This window comes from Periophthalmus magnuspinnatus, chromosome 5 (assembly GCF_009829125.3).
Source record: "Periophthalmus magnuspinnatus isolate fPerMag1 chromosome 5, fPerMag1.2.pri, whole genome shotgun sequence".
Lineage (NCBI taxonomy): Eukaryota > Metazoa > Chordata > Actinopteri > Gobiiformes > Gobiidae > Periophthalmus > Periophthalmus magnuspinnatus.
In genome coordinates this window covers 5,231,380-5,255,518 of record NC_047130.1, presented here as the reverse complement: position 1 = coordinate 5,255,518, position 24,139 = coordinate 5,231,380, and the positions used below count along the sequence as shown (strand labels likewise).

Sequence of the window (24,139 nt, the reverse complement as noted above, 5' to 3'; positions counted from 1 at the left end):
ATTGATTTTTTTTTCAGTGATATTGGTCACTTTCGATTTACAAATAAAATCTAATTTATCTTAGATTAACAAAGTTTAGTACTTGGCTCACTGATCCTGCAGAAATCTCAGAATTTTTCAGTCCTCTGTGATTTTTTTTTGCTTTATTTTTTCCAATATGGATGGGCCATGCATGTCGTTGATTGGCCGAGACTCACATCTTCAAGTATGGAAGAAGTGTGTATTTTAGACCCCATGCAAGTTAAACTATATAAACTTGACCAAACTGGTTATATTGCTTAAGTAATTGAATGTATTATTTTGAAATGCACATTTCACTCTGTTGGTGTTCTCAATTGACTCTCAGTTGACCTTTTTTTATTGAATAAAAAATCTCTTCAATATTGATATATGTTCTTCTTCCATCATGGTTGATCAAACTCTGATGCAATGAAACATTTTATTACCCAATTTCAAAACAATTTCTCAAAACTATTTTGACTGAATGATTTATTTATGTATTTTTCCAATTAGATTTACATATTAGTCGCATATATTTCATAAACACCCACATTGTTTGAATTCCAGTTTTTCCGAGCTTGCCAAACCCACTTCACAAAAACAACTCCCTTTTATTTATTGTTATTTACAGTAAAACTGTGAAAAATAACTGCCAAATATTCTGCTGATGACAGGCCATAACATTACTCAGATTATTCACTTGTCAGTCACAGACACACAGATAACACATTTCAGCTTTAGTTTGAACCTGGAGTCACAATGTATTTGTCGTGTGCGATTTGGGTCAATGTGGGTGGGTCACTGCTCCGGCGGTGGGTGCCTGCATTGCTTTAGCGATCATTGAACTTTTCCTGACAAGACTTCTTCCTGCTTCTCAAATTTTCGACACACATGTGGAAATGGTCCAACCTAAACATTCTGACCTCATTCGGGACTAAGGGATGGGAAATTTGTCCGGCAGCATTTCGAGTGATGTTTTGACAGCGCATTGCTAGTGGCCTGTTTTCTGCGAGCTTGTATTTTGATAGCTGCTCAGTCAAACTCCAATATAGTATGCAAGTTATGAATGGAAATTTCTACAGCTGACGCCAAAACATCTGTAGTGTACATGCAACTGTGTGTCATAGTGTATACTATTAATCAATCTACGGCTACATTCACATTGCAGGCCAACCCATATGTGATCTGTATCTGATTTTTTCATATCAGTGTGAACAACTCAATTCCAGTTTTTTCAAATCTGACCCAGGCCTCATTCGTATGTGGTCATAAATTCAATATGTATCCGATATGACTGCAGTATGAACGCTCATGTCATCACATTCATGTGACTTACACATGATCGAAAAATATTTTGGTGCAAGAGTTGGGGAAAGGTGATCACGTATGTAGGCAAGTGTTCTCCTGCTCATCCCAAAGTTATTAAAAAAGTCTGTCAGTGAAGCGGCTCATGTAAGTGTGCCACGGATTCGACTCCTCGCCCACACGCTTCTCCACATGGAAATGGCAGAAAGGGCCCCTCAGACTGCCATAATCAAAATCCTTGCTCTCTTCCTTCTTTATATGCTTTGTGAAATCACTAGATTAAGTAAATGTTGGCTCTGGTTGCTTATATAACTTCAAATAGCCACAAATGGACCAGAACTGAGACGAATTGGGGCCATGTTTACTTCTGCAAACCCACCACCCCACATGTGACATTGTGTCCTGTTGTGTCATGCGGGTTTTGCGTTTTGGCTGCATTCCGTTTACATTAGGGATAAATAACAGTTGTACTTCTGTTGTAATGTGAACGACCATAAAAAAAATTGGATACAAACAAAAAATCCAAATTGGGCCACCTACCCTGCAATGTAAACGTAGCCTATGATAACGATAAATTAAGTTGTTTTGTGTGGGATTTATTGTTATGCAGTTTTTGACCACATTTGGTATAAAAAGTGCAGTAAATACAAAAAATGCATGCCATATATTTATTACACCTCTTATTGTAGTTGTAATAGAAAAAAATCTAAATGCAAGTTTTTTGGGATCTTAGGTTATTACATAGCCTGTAAGGGGGTGAAGAGCAGAGAGAGATTCAACAGATTTAATTGATCATACGTGATTTCATCTAACCCCTATTGTTCAGGATAGTTTAACATTTTACAAGAATTTAGTTTTTCACCAAACATGGATAAGTATTTGTTTCAGGAAGCGCATCTATCACAAAATCATTATTATCTTTTTATAAACCAGGTATGAATAAGGGCAGGCTTGCTTTATTTTGGTTTAGTTTACCTTTGACTGTTAATTGAAGACTTGCTTAACAGAAAGTAAAAGCATGATATATGTTCTGTCATAGTGTTTTAGCCACTTTGTAAAATGCACCACAGGTTCCATCAACAAAGCTGAACTTAAGTCTGACTTGTTGAACTTATAAGTACACTAAACATTGTCCACAGATCTGCTCTGAACTTTAACCTTTGACCTTCTACGGCAAAGCTTGATTTAAAAGGCAATACAAGACCAAAGGAACCCACAAGTTCAAGAGTCGGAAGCATTTATAGAAACGATATATAAACAAGTTTAAGTAAAGATTGGTGTTTTTGTGTGTTTACAGCATGTTTAAAAATCTCAGTGAAAATATCTTACTACTCTTTTAGTGAATAAAGTGGAGTTTTTGCAGAGAAAGGAAGGATGCAGGAGGGAGGGGTTTTGATGAGCTAGTTGAAGATTTCCGGAGGTGAATAAGCTGTCACACACCTGAGACTAAACAGGAGCACTTCAGAAAAACACAGGGTCAAAAAGGCAAGAGCGGCCTAATTAAACGTCCGCTCGGTGAAGGCAAAAATGTTGAATAGGTTAAACGTGCATTATTTAACTTTACCTGTTATGTTCCACGAGCTGGCATTAACTTCCTATCTTGGATTTTTTCAATTACAATTGTTTTATTGTTTAAAAATCCTTAGAAAAATATGCATTCTTATTGTGAGCTAGTTTTTTCTTTTCTGCAGATCTGACCAGTACATTTGTCTAGTGGCATGACCTGCTTGTCTCCATGGAGATTGTTTAATGCCATACAAGCATTCCAGACAAAGCAATAACATCTCTATGGAAACAAGCAGCTGATTGGACCCTTTATCAGAAAAGTTACATAGTTCACCTGTTCAACTGGTGCAAAGATTTGTTTTGTATCTTTTTGTAAAGTTGTGTAACATTGCTTTGTATTTGGTTATTAATGGGGCTATATCATAATAGTTTTAACTTGTTGATTTTTTTTTTTTTGATTTGTTTTTATAATTGTGTTATATCATATATTATATTTCTTTTGTGTTATATTACTTATGTTTTCCACCTTAGCCCTCAGAAGCTCAGTGCTAGAGAATAGAGCATGTGAAACAAACATGTGAATGAAGCAAAAACAAAACACAATTCCACATATGTTTCTGATAACGGGACCTTCATTTCTTTATTGCCTCTAACCTTCTAGATAGAGTTGTACAATTCATCACATGTTTTTTAACCTCCATATAGAACATAAACCTGTTTCAATGTGAAAGTGAAAGTGACAAGGACTGCTTAGCGTAGCCTTGTGTATCTTCTGACATTCGTCTCCAGCCTTTGACTCTCCTCAGATAAGACCCTGTGTTTTGGAGATAGGAGCGTCGTGTAGACCTGATAATCTCCATGCTCTGATTTCACCCTCCGACACTTTCCCAGGACAAATGTGTGTGAGGGGTCAAAAGTGAGTCCCCCTTATGTGGAGGTGAGGAGAGTTTAGATTGTGTTTGTTAAGAAAACTCTGAGGCATATCTTTTACATTGCTATTCACGTCCACATACCTCTAACGTCTTCCGTGTTATTTTCCAAATACCTCAGCTATTGGTGGTTTAGAATGTGATGATGTCATTCTTCCAGATGGGGGGCAAGAACCAGATTTCCCTGTAGATAACATTGTACTTTGTTATGAAATATCTAAACGGTAAATGCACAAATGTTTTATCGGATGATTTCAGTGAGTGACCGAGACCCATTAACTTCTTGTATTACAACACAAATCTGCAGTTTAGCAGTATTTGTTTTGGCTGCCCCATGTCTGTATTAAATATTATTTGCCTATAGAATGTTGTGATGTTATCTGAAACTCAGCTATATATTGAAACAAGAAAGCATGAGAGATGGTCAACAAATATTCCATGGTTGAATTGCATCTGTCAAAACTGCTTAAAAAGCAAACATACCAATGACCTTATTTATAGTATAATAAGATATGATATGATAACTTTTATTCATCTCACAATGGGTAAATTTCAGTGTTGCAATGCAAAATACAGCAGAACAGCAGACATAACTACTTAAAATAGAACTTAAACCTAACCGTTAACCTATAATGTTAAGGAGTACTTTGAATAAATTAAGATAATAAAATGAGATACAGTGCTATGTACAATAGGCTACCTTTATTCAGAGTTTCTTTGAAATTACATGGCGCTAGAAGCGGAGGAGCTCATATTGGATTTGCCCTGCGGTACCTAGCTAAGTGCATCTGAAAACAATCCATTTCCCTTACCATGTTAAAATGACTTACACAAATTGAAAAATACTTCTCTTTACTGATCCACCCCGGTCCTTGAGCATCTATTGGCCTGTCAGCTTTAATCTCTCTAACTATGTCTGATGTTTTGAGATTTCCACAGCCCTGTAATATGATCCCTTAAATGTCCACACTTATCTTAACCTGGTTCAAAGGGACATTCTTTAACAGTGATTTAGCGCCCTGATCCATGACATGCTGATGCCACATGAAGAGGATGACAAAGTGGAGCTTAGTTTAAGGCCATTTAAAGTTGTATTAGATGTTTAAAATTACACAAAAATTGGTCCTTATGGCAGTGCAGACAGACTCTTGGACACAGCGTAGAGAAGAAATGGCCCGATTTCAACAAAAACAATCAAGGCGTTAGAAAGTGTGTCGACATACTGGGGGCTTATGCTGCTGCTGTGCCTCTATGTAAGTCAATGCCTCTCCAATGAATACATTTATAGGTTTATAGTATTAGATAAGTAGTAAAAACACCTGGTATATATGGGATGTTGAATCTGCAGTGAAGCTTGACACGGTACCAGGGAATTCAAATAAAGGGAATAAACATGGTGATTATAAGAATTTTGGAGTGAAACACTTTTTTGAGGTTTTTTGGTGTCTGTAGATATTCTATTGGTAATGCTTAAAGCCCCACCATGTAACTTTTTTGCACAGAAAAACATAGATAAATAAACATTTGTGCTGTCCTATACTGTGAGTAGATTTGCATCTCCACAAAACTGACACTTATTTGGCCTGAAGGGGGTCCTCATTCTGCTTGTCTCTATGGAAATATTTCTTTAGCTATAATATTCCATAGTATGATATCAAACTTGAAGAATGTTCCGAATTATGGTTTTAACATTGTTTTCATGGAATAATGCAGGTGACTGTCCACCTACAGGCCATTTTAATTTGTTAAGAATACCTTTGTCTAACATTTGAAAATAATCTAAATGTTTAGTACCAAGTAGGCCTACTACGTCAAAATGTATGTGATGACCGGAACTTTCCAGTGTCATCTTAAATAAACTAAACTGTGTCTAAATTACGACTAAACTAGGATACATTGAAATTTAACTGCTCTGCTCAAGAACTCCAACAGCTTTTTATTAGGATTACATTAGTCCTACACATGGTCTGAAATGGAACTGAACAAGATCCAAATTAGAACTAAACCAGGTCTAAACTTGGTCTCAATTAGCCAAAATATGTTTGAGTTAAAAATTTTAAAAATACATTTAAAGTTGACATTTTGTGACTCATGAAATTTTTTAACTTCATCGCCTACCTAGAACAAAGCCCAAATCCAATCATTTGATTTGTAAACCACTAAGACAGATGGAGTCCTTTGTATATTTCAAAAGTCAGTAGATTATCAAACAACATAGTGTGGCAACAGTTTGTGTGTGGTTACAACCGCAGGTCCCAAACTATCTCCACTGAGTTGAATCGGCTGTCCACAGATGTGCACAGTCAGAAACACAGAACTCAATGTTAATAAACTGAATTCTTTCAGAGTATTCATAATAGCACAGTATTTACACTGGAATTTGGCCAAGAAGTCATCAGCAACAAGAGGCTCATTTTACACAAGAGTTTGAGTGATTAGATTGATGTTTTACTGACAGTCACATTAGATTAAAATCTGAAAAACAACAAACAAATGCAAACATATAAACAGTTTTAATCAAGTTATTTGTTTTGACTTATGGTAAAATGGTAATTGTGGTTGTAGGAATAACATCTGGGAAGTATTAAGGGGCTAAAACAATGCCCTGTGGAATTCTCTGCAGTGTAATAAAATATTGCTAATTAGTTTAGATTTTTAAATAATTTCTATCATTATAAATGTCTTTTGCAAATTAAACAGGGCTAAAACAGGACTTAATCTGGTCCGAAACAGAAGTAACAGTGAAAAACTACACTATCCCTATTCTCTAAAGTGTTCATTCAGCACAATATAATTATTCAGTTGAAGAGGCCTTTTTGCCAATCCTTAACCATCTGTGTGGTCCTCCATTTTGATCTGTAGTGCCTTGGAAACCTCTTTTAATCAGTGGAGCGAGTATTAAGCTCTTGAGAGACCAATTGTACCCAAAATAAAAAGTGAAGTACTCCATTCGTTTTCAGTTCCCAACATCTGCACCAAAAAGACTAGGCTGGGTTCAAATACTTGGATTTTTAACTGTAAGACAGACTCAAGCTAAGACAGACTCATGTTTTCCAATGTTACCAAAATGTTATGCAATCATGTCTGCTCATTTGCAGTAACACATGTTTTGTGTCTGTGGGGAATCACATTGAAATGGCTGAGCTAATTAAGTAAGGTCTCTAATTCACAATCATCAAAATGGCGCTTGAGGGTGCCATGAATTTGAATCAGTTCTGACTAGATTACAATAAGCTATTATAATTATATTTTGTAACAGAAACCAAGAATAAATTACTCAAGTGTTTCAATGTTTTCCTTGCTGGGGCCAGCTCAGCCAATCTGTAAGAAAAAAAAAAATGTAAGAAACATTGCCATAAAGGAACATTCCGGGAAAAACAATAACAAACACACCCCCCACCAGAAAAGTTACATAGTACCCCTTTAATGGACAAAAACAGATTTTGTATTATAGACCTATTAAACCATGATGCTCAAATTTTGCCACAGCATTTTCTTACACATATTACCATGCATTTAAAGCTACATAAACATAAATGACACCATCTCTTTGCATTACCTCACGAACCTGTCACATTTTAGTTGTGTGACCCCAAACGCCTGTCGCCCCTGACCCAGTCCTGTGTCAACTCTGTGCTGCTACTGGATCCGTCATAGAAAACAAACATGTCTGTACCACCCAGAGCAGGAAGTCTTGAGACAGCTCTGAAACATGAGACGACCCAGCAAAATCAACTTAGCCACGCTTCTACCAGACATCCTTTATTTACACAGTACTTGAACGCATCACGACGGATAAACATGCTAAAAATCATGATTAGTTGCTAAAGGGATGCTTTAATTGATGTAGTACAAGCTGGGGCATTACAGTTCTTTTATTATTGTCAAAACAGGAGAAAAATGCTCCCCAATTCTTGTGCAACTAACTAACTTTGAGTTTATCCATTAAAACGTTTAACCTTGAACAAGTGCACACATAATCCTTCAAATATAAATGGTTTTCCAAATCAGTTTCTATTATAGCGTTGGTTTAAAAGTGCACTAATGTTTGCTGGACGTTCTGATGCCTACTTGTCACCATGGAGATATTTTTATGTACCCTGGAATGGTCCACAGTATAGCCTTAAACTTATCTATCTCCATGGGGACAGGTGACACCGCCAGGCCAAGCTACAGGTCAGGTCTGTGGAGTGGCAAGCACACTCACTAGGCAATAAAAACATCTGTTATTGAATAAATGCTGGATATATAAGTTCAATTTTATACTGTGGTACTTTCTAGCCAATGCAAAAACATTTCCGTGGAGACAAGCCATAAAGAAACTAGTTACATTGGCCCTATAACTCAACTGAATACTGAAATAAGAAAGCACATTAAATTTCATCAGACCCTGAGTCATATTTATTTCACTGTTGTAAGCTGTCTTGTAAGCTATACCTCTTTTGATCTTTACAGTCTCAAGGGATATTGGGAAATGACAATAGTCTGGAGTTGCCCTTGCATGGCCTGTCAAGCCAAAGGGAGGGACTACTACCTGAAACCAGTACAATAATAAACAGATTTCAGACTACAACATCAGTCACTCAAGTCACTCTATAGGACTATCGTCTTACAGGACAAACAAAGGGGTAGCCTTGAGCACATGTACTGTAAGTGAATCTGAATGCACTGAAGTCATTGCTCCAGATTAAGGTTAGAATGTACAGTTCCTTGAACACAACACAGTGACTTCATGTCCAAAAAGATGAATGTACGTAATCTGATAAAGTAAGCAGTATCTAGGTAGTTGGGGTCAGGTTTAAGGACACTTCTGTGTAAGATAGGCATTCTAGATTCAGAGTTTTGCTCCTTCCAAGTATGAAAAGTCTGGTAAAAGAATGTCTACACTGGTGGTAGTAAAGTGGCAAAGATTTAATGAGTGTTTACATGCTACTTTGGCTTGCAGTGGTATGCTAGACTTAAGAATTCAAGACTGTTTGGATGATTATGATTTGTTCATTTGTCACATCATCTGCCTTGATTTCCCATCTCTACTCCAATTTGATAAATCTTAAAAAGGATAATCAAGATACACCAAAATTCCCAAAAGATGTGGCATACTGTTTAACCTCAATCATCATTTTATCATTTAAATTTAAATTTAAAAGGTATGCTTTTAAAAGGATCTGCCTTCAAAACCAGTAAGCTTTTTAAAATGTTATAGACCCGTCAGTAAATCATTTCTATATAACTGGTCAGTTTTCTAGTGAAGGCTACGCCAACTGTTTGTCTCTACGGAGATGTTGCTTTGCTGGGATGTTCCACAGTATGGCATTAAACAATAAATCTCTATAAAGCAAAGGGCACCCCCAGGTCAAGCTACAGGTCAAATAAGTTTTTCTTAACAAGAAAAACACCTATGATTGAAAATAATGCAGGATAGATGTTTTATGGCATATTGTGGAGTATTCTAGGCAAAGTGAGAACATCTCCATGGAGCCAAGCAGGTGATGGACCCTCTACCAGAAAAGTTGCATTGTAAACTTTTAATTGTAACACTGAATGACCATGGTAACTTTTCTAAATGCATAGTGCTGTACTGCTTTACTGTTCATTATCCACTCTGACAGCTCTATGCGTCTTCTCTAGGGCCCCTCTGTCAGGACTTCCCCCAAAACATATTCTCATTTTGGGCTGCTAGAAGATGCTCTGCTCCCTGGAGTCCTTAAGTGTTTGCATGTGCTAACTGGTACAATGTGTTGCATCTGAATAGGCTATAGGAACACAAGAGAAGTGCAAGGGTGAGTGAAGAGGGCCCTGGTCGAAGGAAATAGGGAGAAAAATAAGTAGGGCTATTACTCACTGCTGCTTTGGGTTTCTGTTCTGGCTGCATGGACCATTGCTTGTCATATTTTTTCACATTGTTCACTCCCGTCTCAAATGGTCTCCAAAGACACCAAATATACCAACCAAAAACACAAAAATAATAACTTATGTACTCAATGCACTCTCCCATATCTGATGGGTCTATAGGGCTTTCAACGGAAACCACAGAACAATTCAGTAAATTGATATTTGTTTAAATAAAATGGTGAATGGGAAATACATTCATACAGCTCTTTTACCTCCATACATAGCACGTCTTATCAAGCAGCCACTCACCTATACACACATACACATGTTTGGTTTCCATACTTTTTGGAGACATTACAATGACTTATAAATAAATGACCAATAAATAAATCATAAATGACCAATAAATGGTAAGGGGAAACAACTATATCATGATTAAAAGCTCTGAAAAGTCGATTTTGCATAAGGTCTGCTTTAACTTTAGACCACATTGTTGATCTAATAATTAAGGCTCCACATCATGGGGACCTGATTTTTGTCCTCATAAGCAGGTCTCTATGAATTGAGTACCATCAGTGTATGGAGAGACTTGAGGCAAAGTGGGTAAAGTGTCAAGTGTCAGGACTCAATGACAGTATGCACCAAGGGCACAACCATCGGGTCAGTGGTGAAGTCCATATAGGCAAATTTCTTCCCTCTAATTGACCTATTCCTCCATACTGCTGGGGCAACCTTTCAGGAGCATGGTGACCACAGTGCATTAGTGGAACTGGAAACCCTTATGCTACATCTACATTCACTTTACATGTCAACCAAACTCCTTTTGTCATTGTAATTTTCTCCAGTCTGAATGTTGCATTAGTTCTTAGAGCTAGGGTCTTGATCAAGAGTATCTAGCTTTAGGAGTCGCTGTGAAGAACAGAACAAAAAGTAAATACCCTCTGCTACTAGCATCACAGATTACACAGTTGGCAGATTACCAACATTTAAGGATTAATGTCACTAGAGTGAGTTAAAAAGTGAAGGGTTCATCTTCATAAAAATATATATTTTCCCATAAAGTCATCATACCATATATCCATATGTAATTTTGTCCTTATATGCTTCAACATTTTACAACTATAGACTTCAAGTACATCCATTTAGACTGAGAACCAGTACTTCAACATCTACATTAATGAAAGTTTAAATAGACTCAAACTAAACAGACTTAATGACTGGAGCCAGAGGTTACAGTAAACTGCTTAGAAGTGTGTCTTTGTAAAACCATGCACCGCTGCCTTAGAACTCAGATGAAAGTGATGATAAAAGTTCCGTAATTTGTCCCAGTTGACATCATGGAAACATATAGTACCACTTGACATACGGGTCTAACACTTTGTCAGGGAATAAGCCAGCGAGGAGAGAAGCCATACCATAACTGAAGCTGATCCAGGCTTCCACACGGCTCATTTATCAAAAGCTTTTTAATGAAGTCCCATCCAACCACTGATGACTCACTTACCACGCAAATGTTTCCAGATTCTTTTGTGGTCACACATTTTTAGTGTGCAAAGCCACAACTCCAACTGAACAATTCTGAAAGTTTAATAACTATGGGCATTTATTGTATTTTTTTTTTTTCTTTTGGAGTTTGACAGCTTTGGATTTGGCTTTAAACGGTTAGCTTGTTTTTATCAGCTTTTTGGAACTACTTTGTACGCACCAGTGATACTAATTCATTTGACAAATTTGTGATTTTTATATACGAGGCGGTCTTCCTTTTGAATTTACTGTCAGCTTCCTATGGCAATAGTAATATAAGCCTGTGATCCCTAACCATGGGGCTGTGGGCACCTCCTTGAAAGCCACATAACTTATATAATAGAATACTGTTAATATGTGATGGAGTCCCAGGTTACTTTGTACTTATAAAGTTGGGCCCCAAATTAAATAGGGTGAAGAAAGCCTGATGTAGGCTATTAAACAAAATCACATTATTACTCCCACACCCAACCCCGGTGTGCCCCAGTTTTTAATTAAAAAAATCTGGTCACCCTATGTCTGAAGTATCACTCAGATGCTTTACCATACAGTCAGGTCATCTATCGTCATCACTATATTAAAATCCACCCAACACTTTATTCTTCACCATTATTCGTGCCATTCTCTCATTAACTTTAAGGACCAAAATTGTCCTCCTTTTTCCCATAGTTCTGTTTTTGGGGCCAAATTCATGACTTAATAGCATGTGGAAAAATGAATCTACTGGTGTAATACATGCAGCAGAGGAAATGAACTGAAAGACTTCACATGTACCGTGCGAATAGGCTTTGACACAACACTTTCCCATAGACTCAACTTTAACATGTTAATGGGTCAAATCATCTTTTAATCACCTGCCTGATTACGGCCAATCAGCATTCATCAATGCAAGCAATTTATCTTCAAACTTTCCCTCTCTGCACCAAGTTCCCATTCAAAGAATTTTTTTTCCGTGTACTTGAGAAAAATTTATCCCAGTATGTAGTAGCGCTTGAGTTTAAAATAAATCTGCTATGTCTGCCTCTAATTATAAAGCGTTTTCTTGTCCGAGAATCAGGAAATGCCCAGTTAGCATGTTATTCTTAAATAAATGTTCTTTTAAACTGACCAGTGTGAAATATGTTTTTTCATACATTCATCAACATCAGACTGTCGGCCTGTTTAAAAGAACCTTTATTCAGGAATAATTTTAGAAGACCAAAATGAACCTCTTTGAAAGTTAACATGCTAGTTGTTGTTACCAATACCGTGATGGCAAGCTCCACTTTGGTCCTTGAAAGTTGTGAAAAGCACTTAAAAACCTCCATTAGTTAAGTGAAGAATAAGTTTGGACCTCCACAAACCATTTACAATGGACTAGTTCTGTTTTTCACGTTTTTAAGACCGTAACAATCAGTCCCTTCACATAATAAAGTGGAGGTGTTTTATTCGTGTCTGGCAGAATATATTTCACGCTTTCCATGTTCCTCCATTTTGTTCTTGGTTAGTGTTCATGAATACTTATGTGGAACAGGTGCTAGGACCAGTTTTTGTTCTCCTTCAAAGCCAAATACCATATGCGTGCTATTACCCAAAGTGCTCGCTGTAGTCAACCTTTGGCTGACACACCTCACCACACAATTGCACAAAATGGGTTAATGCTGGAAATGTGGTTTATTGTAACGGAATTACATTGTTTGTTTTTTCTAATAATCTAGTTAAACAGAGAAGTCAGCAAATACTGTCTTTGAAGACATAGTGCAATCGTGGTCAAAACAAATAATTGAACAGTTGAAAAGGTTTTGTCAATTCCCAGATTGTACTTTTTGGACGAAACCCCATTGTGAATCAAAGAAAACAGGTGACATTGAATGGGACAGTGAAATATTTCTATTCTGCTAAACACCACGTGTTCATACATTAAATGCCTGTGAACAATTAATATGAGGGAGCCATGCATTGACATTTTGTTGAAAACAGGTTAAATGCACATTTTACTAAAAATAAGTAGAAACTGTGCACATAAAGGAGCACTATATAACTGTTTTTGTCTCCATGGAGATAGTAAAAGCCAAAAGTAAAATCTGTCAACTAGGCAAAAAGTTGTAGGAGTGAAGACGTTTCGCTGCTCATCCAAGCCACTTCTTGGTCAGATTACTGGAGGCCACTGCCTTATAGCTATCTGAAGGAAGAAGCTAACTACACTGAAACTATAAACAGCTATTATTTTCAGTTTCTGTATGTAAGCTAGGTCTATTGAGCTGCACTAAGTGTGCACTGTGCCTGAGACATACTTAAACATATTCATACATCCATTCATACTTAACATAACATAACATAATTTAACATACTTATACACCCATGCTTGTATGAATATGGCTTTTACTATGAATCAGACCGGGACGACTGAGGGGTTACACAGACATCTCCATGGAGATGTTATTGCTTTGCTTGGAAGTATGACATTAAACTTCACTGAGACAAACAGGTGACACCATCAGTTCTAGGTCTGATCTGTGGCATGGCGAGCCTGCTTCCAGAAATAATGTGTTTTAAAAGTTGTTTTTGTATTTTTTTTCCTTCAATAAAACACCTGTAATTGAAAAGCAATTGCAATTGCAAGCTAGATAAATTTGATGACTTTTGAGGCAAATAAAGTCTACATGAAAACAGGCAGGTAGCACACCCCCACACAAGAAAAGTTACACATTGCACCTTTAAAAGTTGTTCACACTTGGTCACATTTTTATATAGCGCTTTATATTGTGGAACCACTTACACATTCACACGCATTCAAACACCAGTGTACGCGGAAATTGGGGATAAGTGTCTTGCCCAAGGACACAACAACATCTGTGGATCTCGAATCGCACCACTAACCCGTGGGTCAGTGGCTCTGACTCACAATAGTAGTATAGTGTAGAGAAGACATTCAGGGACAAGAATGGGACAGCTCACTTTTGACACAAATATAGCACCTAAAGGATTGCCAAGGGAAAAAATTAGTCAAGTGTGACCATAGCAGAATTTTTGTGTTAGTGTTAATAATACAACAACATTTTGACTTGTTTGGCTTGCCAGTTAACGTTAACAATTATTTTAACCTTCTGCCCAGCTGTTTCTCATCACTGCTGCTACCAATTCCAAATCCGCCTATAAAAGTTAGACTTTCTTCTAGGACTTCATCACTTGGTTTCACTCCATGGACCTCCCAGTCCAAACACAAACATCCTCATATTCAGACACACACTCCTCCAAATCAGAGCGCTGCAAAGGTTGTGACCTTGTGCCAGTGACCAATCAGGCATAATCCAGATCAACATTGACCAATCAGAAGCAATTAACCTCAGCGACAGAGCGTGACGGGAGGAAACGCAACATTGGGGCAGTTAGCTGAATTTTGCCCAGGGCTACAGAAGAGTTGGTTTGATGAAATAATGAACGCGTGGCTAAGATTGACCCCTGACACTGACCACACATGAGGACTAAAATACATTCTGGATTCCATACAAGCAAGACAAGGAGTTTTAACATTATTTTTGTAGTCCATGGATTGGTGGTCAATGAGATTTTGGACAAGTATTGGAATTGCGATTAGATTTGTGATATATGTTTAAAAGGACATTCTTTCCTTCTTGGGTTCTATAATTTTATATTGAAAGTTGTTAAATTGGGTACAATTTGTGTATTATTTTTTGTGCAAAGATCATATCATGGGTCATTTGGATCAATTTCTCTACTGTGACTAAATCAGTCTTGTCTTTACTTTTTGGTACATAACCTTGTATTGTTAGATCTTATTGTAGTTCATACCATTGATTTATAGATCCACCATCCCAGAAGTCTATTCACTCAAGTATTTATTTATTTTTTGTCATCCCGAAAGTGTGCACTATGGTTATACATGTTCTGGATGCATCCTAACTATGTATAGTTGTGAAAAAATCTATTGTTTCATTATGGAAAAACACCCGATAGCTTCTGAGTTAAAACTTTGAGTTTTTTTAGTTTTGAATCAGTCTTGTATCAAATCTAACCAATGTTTGTCTTTTCATTTCATTCATACATGATGCTCTTTAAGACCTTGGGAAGAGGTTTCTTTACTCCAATAAATGTCATCCATTTTAAGAAATGACAAATTAACTGCCAGGTTTAAGCTAATATGCTTATTATTTTGTATAGATGATCCCTTAGCATATTTGCACTAATAAGATCTTTTCCATAGTATATCATTGTGATTTATGTGCTTTTTATAGGAGTGGTGACATTTTTAAGGCATCATTAAATCCACTAAACAAAAACGCTCCTTCACCCATTGCTTCCTCTGTCCTGCTTTGCTTGTCAGGGAGTTGGCCGCGGTGTGTTCAAGCCTGGTGATAGAATTGTAATTGTCAAAGAACTGATTAATTTATTTTTAATTGTGTTTTTGTGGTGCTGATGTGCAGCTAATGTGGCATGGTGCATTCAAAGACTCCATTGTAAGTTGGTATTATGGATACTAGTAGCCTGTTGTAAAAGCATGGAGGTCTTAAGGAACTTCATGGTTAATTTGCTGCACTCTTCTGAGTGATGTGCAGAGGGCAGGGTGTGACAAAGAAAAAGTCAAGAATTTCAAGGTTAATTTGTCATTTTGTTCCCAAGGTAAGGCTTAAAACTGGAGGCCATAGACAGTGGTCAACAGCTTGTGTAAAAGTAACTGGAACTAAATGACTTGAAATAACATTGTTTTGTGCTTTCTTTAAAAATGTCAAATATAGAGGACAATATGGTGGGGGTTATAGTTAGGAGTCAGAGTAAGGGTATTAATTATGTAATTACAAACCCTGGTTTGTAATTAAGGTATGGTTATTAGAAATGGTTACCAAAAATGAAAAAGAAATGGTACTTCTTGTGCATTCTGTAAAGTAATGCATTGTTGTACTATTAGTGATAGTGATGATTGAGAAGTACTATTGCTAGTAACAGTAGTTGCTCTAGTAAAAAGTAATAGAATAAGTAGATTTGGAGGTCATGATGGCAGTGTATCAGTATAACATAACATGAAGGCATAGTAGTAAAGGAAAAAAATCAAATCTCTCAAATTCAAATTTGCCCAGTTGACATTTTCTAATTTTCTTTTACTATAACATGAAGGCCCATTTCTTCAACAGTTGTGCATATTACAAGGATTTATTCTAAAGAAATGTGTACTTGTTTGTCTACCCCTATAGACAAATTGGTCTTACACACATAAAGGTCCCTCCTGGCTTAGGGATTGAACCCTGGATCATCTTGTTGTAAGCCACTCATTCATCTTGCCACCTATGACAGTTGTTTACTTACCTACAAAGCCTACTTTATTGTGCTTAGTATAGATTAGTCATGATTACTATTCAATGACGATATGGAGAACATTCTAGTCTGATTTTATTTAGAATTCTTACCATACTAGAGTTAAAGGTGTGCTCTGAACAACAAAATGCACATTTAAAGCCATACTGTGCAACATTAGAGGCAAAGCAGTAGCATATCCATGGATACAAAGAGTCACATAGTGCAACTTTAATAATTGGATGTATGGAATTACATTTACTCCATATAGCCTTATCCACCCTGTATCTGGATCACCATGTTGTCCCTCTCTCTCTCTCTCTCTCTACTCACTGGGAGGCCAGTCTGACACAGAATAAACATGGTTAGTGTAGCAAAGGGGCTCCGAGCTGGGATCAGGGTTAATTTGTTCTGTTTGTTCTCCTCGTTTTCTGCCTGCTTTAGCTCCACATCCCCAGAGACTAAAGCCAGTGTGAGGCTGAACCAGTGTTAAACTATGGCCCAGTCAGAGCTATGGGCTCTAAGCTACACTGGCTCATGTTTTGTGTTGTCATGATCTTAACATCACCGTTTAGCTTTCAGGGCCGCACATAGAATTTTTGAAACACCAAGGTCCAAGTGCAAGTCCCAGTTGGATATAGTCCTAGTCTAGTCCTGGTTTTGTTTTGGTTTCACTTTAGGTTTAGGAATTAGATTTAGTCTTGTTTTTTTCCCAGTGTATTGTAGTAGTAGAGATAGTCAGAATTGGTCCTGTTGCCGTCCTGGTTTGGAACTCTATGACGTCAATGGCGTCAACAGCCTTTCCTTGTGTTTAAAAAAAATAATAATAATAATAATGCTATTTTCAAACATTGTCATATATATATATTACTGTGAATTATGATATTGTGATTGATGATTATATGTCAGACAATCTCCATATACAGATAAGAGATTAAACTTATACTCTTATACTTTTTATATGAATTGACCTGTATACATAATAGTTGTCACTGGCAAAAAAAACTAAAACAAAAAAAACATGTCAGTGAAAACTATCAACTTGACACATGAGGCTGTCTGCAGTAGAGGATATCTTTACAATGTGCTATCACACATTATAATTTTTTCCCCCTTTGTGTGTTTCAGAGCTGAGAAACGGGTCAGCGGTGTTCTGGGAGGGAGGGGTCAGTGGGGGTTACCAGGCCCTGCTGCTGGATGAGGACCAGGGCTGGCTGCTTGTCGGAGGAAAAGACTACATTTACCTCCTGAGACCGGACAGCCTGGACCTGCCCACACGCACTGTATGTCAACTCAACATAAGATATTTAATTAATAAAAACTAAAAAACATTATTTTAAGTTAGCTTGCTTATTCATCGATTTTTCAGATTTACTGGCCAGCAGCGAAGGAGCATGTTGAACATTGTAGACAAGCAGGGAAGAGCCTGGAGGTAAAACTCTATAAACATAATGGGAATAAACTTGCTCAAGATAGCCACATGTTATGTTATCATAGTCATCAGTTAGCCTGTATATGTTAATAATACCATAATACAATTATAATACAAATGTTTATTCTCCAACATTATTTTTGACACTGTTATTTTCATTCACCCTCTACTCAAGATGTCTAGCCCAGGGATGCAAACATATGCACTTGGGAAGATTTGAATATTTGATCCTATGTTTGATGGATGATAGCTTAACCCACTGCACCACATTCAAAAATATTTTGGTTAATGTTTTTATTTCATTTATTTTGTGTATATGTCTTTTGTCAGACGGAGTGTGCCAACTTTGTGCGTTTGCTGCAGCCTTACAATAAAACCCACATTTACGCGTGTGGGACTGGGGCCTACCATCCCAAGTGCAACTACCTCCACCTGGGACACAATAATGAGGTAACAATATTTTCACTATACCTCTTTATGTACTGGCTATTACACCCTAATGGATAATATAATGGAAACATGTATATAGAAGGAAACACTGAAAAACTACAATTAGTTCAGACCTTCAGACTGGAAGGATAGTCCAGTCTGAAGGTACAGCCTTAATGGACTATACATCGCTGAACCATACTTGGCAGTCCTAAGCCAAAACATATTTGTTTTATTATATTGTTTTAATTATTTGATAAAAATCTGGTTAGTTTTGGTCAACATTTAGTAAAGTAAGTCTACTTCTCATGCAAATGTGGTATTTACTTTCAGTCAAATCTTATTTTTTATTCCGTTTAAATATATTTTCTTTGCTTCTTGACCTTCTATGACAGCCTGCAAGAATTTCATGATTTTTTTTGCAGTTTCAATAACTCCTTAAGTGAGAAGCTTGGATCTTGTCTCTACTGTCCTACACCCTACCAAATGTCTTTATTTTTGTTCCTCATGAGGAAAAATGGAATTAGAAGGGTGTTATATTGCTGTATGTTTACACAACCATCCCACAAAAAACAGTTTGTTGTAAAATTTATAAAAGTGAAATGATAATTTGATCCTTACTTCAACTTAAGTGAAATTTGTGTGCTTTTAAAAGCTAAATTTTGATATCAACATATATCATTATCGGCCACAGCAGCAGACCAAATACTGGATATTCGTATCGGCTCAAAAAATCCAGAATGGATCGTTCCAAGTTTATTTATTAGTTATAGATTATGTCCTCATCTGTTAATAAATATTTACCTTTTATTTAGTCTGTTGTTCTTCTGCTAAAATGTTGGTGAAAACTAAAATATATATCACTGAACCAAACCAAACTCTGACTTTTGCATGTGCCATTTCTCTCTCTCCATTTTTGGTCACTATACTGCATAACCTGACCTTACTGAACACTTGGCTGAACTTAGATATATTTATAACTCCCTTGACAATGCTAAATGTTTCCTTTTCACCCGTTTGAACTCATATTTATTTATCACTTTAATAGCTTATAATAGTGTGTATAGCATTTTCAAATATCTTCTATCTCCAGCAGGCCTTGTTCATGCTGTCCCATTCAGAGGAGTCGGGCCAAGGAAAGTGTCCCTTTAGCCCTAAGGAGCCGTTTGCAGCGCGTCTAACTGGTAGGTCCCAAATAAACCTCATAAATAACACCTCATTAAACAGAAAAGGCCAAAGACGAGACTCCCCAAATCTCTTTCCTGTCATGTTGTAATGGGCGCATTCATATTCCAGTGACATTAATGTGCAACACTGTACAATGCAGCTACTGTCTTAAGATCAGAGCGTTATACTGAAGTGTGTGTGTGTGGTCCAGTGGAGTTATTTCATACAGTGACGTCAGCAATGGCCCCATAAAACATTACAGACTAAACTAGATCATAAAAGTTCACATACCACATAATTTCTATAGATGTGTATAAGATGAGCTTGTTAACTTTCTACAAATGGTGTATTCAAATTGTAGAAAGTTAGCAGACGCCAGACACCAGTGCAGATGAGGTTTAAATCAGCAACTATCTGGCCAGTGGGCAAATATAAAACCCACTGTGTCACTCTCACTCTGGAATCAGTAAATTCGGTAATGGATTATGACTTTTACAATACAGCCCATGCAACTGCTGCTACTGCTAAATGACTATTACTATGAAATCGGTTATTACTATGGTAGTTTAGGAAGTAGGTTTCCCATTATGTTTTTCCACTGACTGTTCAAAATATAAATATATTAAAAACTGTAAATCTCCTGGGGTCAATTAGCTACATGGTAACTTAGGACCACAACTACTACTACTGCTTTAGCAACTACAGCATAGCTACTAATCCACTCATTTTACTTTAAAATATGTACTTACATTGTTGGTACTTTAATGTTGTACTTATAATGTCTAGTTCATTCCCTTTTCTGATAGTAAAGAAGATGTATAGTTCTGACCTATGAGTAGACAGTGGTTTTACACAGGGTCGGCTCAACAGTAAATATCATTGGACTAGTTGAAGTGGATGACTAACATAGGAAAAAACACAGCAGCACCAAACCAATTAAGCTGTCTTCTCTCCCCCCATAATAACATTACACACAAACATACCATAACTTATACTACATGTTTTCTTCTTCTGTTCTGTTGTGGCCACTTTTGTTTAAATGACACCCAGACCTCATGTAAACAGAAGTTTTAACAGCTCTACTCCACTTTGTTTAGATACAGCTTTGGTGAAACCTACGCACTACATGCAATATCAAGTTGAAATCAAAACAGCTTGAATTATTTTGAAGAAATGCTGCTGTAACAAGTGAAGTAACTAAATGCTTGTACCAAAAAAAATCTGCTTTAGCTGTACTTTCATTTGGCAGTATTATAGAAGACTTTCCTTAAATCTTTTCTTAACCCCCATTACGGCTCAGGCCCTCCGATTTCCCCCCATCAACCCAAAACATGCACAATGGGTATATCACCACCAGCTGAAGCAGTCCTGATCAAACCTAGCAATATGATCATGGGTGCTCACTCCTCCTGAGGAGATACGCCAGCGGCATTGAAGGATGGCTCAAATGTAGAGGCCAAATATTCCTACAGGGTTAAAGTCTACCTTAATTACATAGGATATCTAGTAAAATTATCACTGTACCTCTGGTTTGTTTTGATGTGGAAATAGTTGTTTTGGCCTGGAGAAAAAGGGAAAAACTTACAGTAAGTATGTATAATCATCTTGAGAGCAAAATGATAATGATAATTGATAATTAAAGAAGCTGAAGAATTTTTAAGAGGCAGGAGACTCTGAATGTCTTATGCAGCTTCCATCGTAGGGTGTTTTATTACCTCTAATGAAGCAGGTGATACATAGAGCTATCCATAAATAAATGTCAAAATTGACCTGTCTGGAGGTGTCCTTGGTACTTGCAAATTCCAACATGTCATGTGTGTCAATCTGTAATATCCATCATATATCATAATGTACTTTCAAATGAACTATTCTGTAAGAGTGATTCATTTTCTGGTTTATTGTGTCAGGAACAAGCAAAACTGAAGGAAATGCTCCAGTTCCATAGGTCTTTCTCAACTCTAGTCTATGCACTTTCCCAGCATATTACCCAACTCTAATCACTTTAATTATGCTTTATGTGCCCCTTGTGGTTCATATAAAACTCTTAAATCAAAGCAACATGGCCGCCTTATACCCTATACTTAATGCTGTTACTAGAGTTAATGTTCCAAATTTCTGATTCATTGTGTAACTGTAGGAGGTTGTAAAACAGAGTGCTGTGGCTATTACTTGTTTTAATAATATAGAGCAACAACAAGAATGCATACCATGAATAATACTTAATGTTAATGCTTCTGTAATTAGTTAGGTAGTTTTTAAGATCTTAAGTACTGTAAGAGTGTCGTAAAGACTGGGTGACCAAAGATTCAGACTCGGGAAACAGTTTGAGCAAAGTTTATTTGCAGATACAGGAATGTGAATGAAGATAGACAGAGCAGACAATTGGGAGCAGTGTCGTATGCAGTAGTCTTGGAGCAAGTTGTGGGTCGTAGGGTCAGGGGCTGGGTGTTCACTCCGGTCGAGGTGAGCTTGATCTGAGGCTGAGATGTTCATACCAGTCGTGGAGAGCTGGGTCGGAGAGGGAGGCGTATTAGTCATTCCAGGGAACGGGATCACGGTGGATACACGAACAAATAAACCAGAGCATGGCATGAAGGAAGACTAGTGGAAATCCCAGAAAATGGCAAGACCATCTGGCCCTGAGTGTTGGATTCTCAGTCCTTTTGTACTCACAGGTGAAGGCTTAATTGCTTGATCAGATGCAGGTGTGTGGAGGTAGTGCCAGAGTCTCCGCCCAAATCCATGCTCAAACACAGAAGGGAGGGGGGAAAACAGCACGGAACACACACACACACACAAATCCTGACAAAGAGATCAGTAAGTTAAAGGAATGCTATGTAGACTGCATTCTTACAGTTTTGAAAAAGGTAGTATAATCTCAACTGTACCTGGATAGCCTGTGCCTTACCCTGCATATAGAGGGCACACATTATTCTCATTCTCAGTATATGGACAGACAATGTCTCATGTGAAAACTCAGAACCTCAAGAATTCACTCACTGAGCTGCAAAGGATGCACTAGCACTGATAAATGCAGGCACTGGTGTTTAGGTAGTGAGAATTCAGATCACAGAAAGTCCTTTTAAGTTTAAACTAACTGAATGTTAGCATGCAAACGGATAACCCAAATGAGAGACTCGTGAGGCTCATTCTGCTTTCTGATTGGATAATCATATTGATAACCAAAACATCAAATGATAAAATAAACAACTTGACCATCATGTCCAATGTTTTTGTAACTAAGAATAGAAGAAGAAATTTCTTATATACAGTTCCTTTAAGTTTGCACATTTTGAAACATGGGCCGTATGTGTTATAGCAAAGTATTAATATAGCTCCAACATGGAGAATTTAACAATAAAAATGTACATTACACCAACTTATTGTTGGGTGGGGTTGATACTTGTCAGAATAATTTATTTTATTGCTTTCAAAGTGCAGTCAAACAACTTAAAGTGTTAGAATGTTAAGTGTTGCATTGAGACTCATTACAGGTGGAGGAGGAGCGGGCAGTGTATATCTTCTCACAATGATTATAATAGCCTTTTTCTGTGGGGATTTCTAGATTTACATTATGGACACTTTGGAAACTAGTAGTACAGTATTTCAGAATTCCCAGTGTAAGACATTTGATTCATGCATATTTGTATTGTTTCTGCAGATGGGGAGCTGTATGCAGGTACCTCAGTGGATTTCATGGGAGCAAATGCTGCCATTTTCCGCACTTCACTTAAAGGCAGCAGTCAGCATTACATACGCACAGAGGCCTACGACCACAACTGGCTCAATGGTAAGAAGAACCAAACATATAAAACAAAAGACATGAGATACTATGGTAATTGATTTTGTGTCGTGGTTCTGAACCTGTGGCAATATAAAACTGATTTTGTTTAACTTTCTTTGATAGGGTTGTCAAAAAATTTAACCCCAGATAGTAACCAATACTAAAAGTAGTATCGAAAAGAAGATACTCATTTGTAGGTAGTAAATACAATCACATTATCTAGGACAAAATATTTTTCTGAATAGTTATACTTAAACCCGCCACACTCTACAGGATAATTTTAATTTAGGCCCCGATTTGCTTCTCCTCAACTTCAGAGAGTCGTGACCCGATTATTGTATGTGATTTTTAATCCTTTGCGCTCCACATGTGTGCAGTGTCAGTGAATCTGAGCTGCTCTGTCACATCCATAGATTGTATATAGAAATGGACATAGCTAACCTGCTACCTGGTATGTTCCAAATAGGAAGTGATCACTTCCGACTCCCTCAACTCTGGCTCTAATTCATTTTACCCTGAGAAACTGTCACCCCTCTTTCTGTAACTGCTGTTGTTAGGCTCATCGTATTGGTCTTAAAATGTTCATATTAACGCACTATACATGATCCTGGTATTATTATTACGCTATTGTGTTCATAAATCAAGATATGAACATTAACAGACAAGCCAAATGCCTTCTTTCCCAGAGGTCACTCCTGTTAATGTTCACAACAGGTTTGATTGACAGAAATACTCCGGATTGGCTCTGGTTACTATGCTGCTTGCGGTCGGAATTTTTAATATGCAATATGCCCCTGTAACTGCTAGCCTCAATGAGCTTCATTTGACTGGAGTTGAACGCTGTTGGTGACGTCACACTCCCTTAGTCCACATCTTCATACAGTCTATGGTCACATCATGACCGTAAAGTATCTCCACTACTGCACCAGCCAATAAAACAGA

At 37.2% G+C, this 24,139-nt stretch overlaps 1 protein-coding gene across 2 annotated transcripts in view; it reads left to right on the top strand.

Moving 5' to 3' along the window:
- Positions 1–24,139, top strand: part of si:dkey-49n23.1 (semaphorin-3D) — a 102,532-nt gene that overhangs the window by 56,103 nt on the left and 22,290 nt on the right. The window contains exons 3-7 of one of the 2 annotated variants that reach the window (XM_033966678.2): positions 17,514–17,668; positions 17,755–17,817; positions 18,148–18,267; positions 19,340–19,430; positions 23,075–23,203. In XM_033966678.2, coding sequence (XP_033822569.1) covers positions 17,514–17,668; positions 17,755–17,817; positions 18,148–18,267; positions 19,340–19,430; positions 23,075–23,203 — 558 coding nt within the window. The remainder of the gene's footprint in view (positions 1–17,513; positions 17,669–17,754; positions 17,818–18,147; positions 18,268–19,339; positions 19,431–23,074; positions 23,204–24,139) is intronic. The other variant, XM_033966680.2, reaches the window with a different exon arrangement.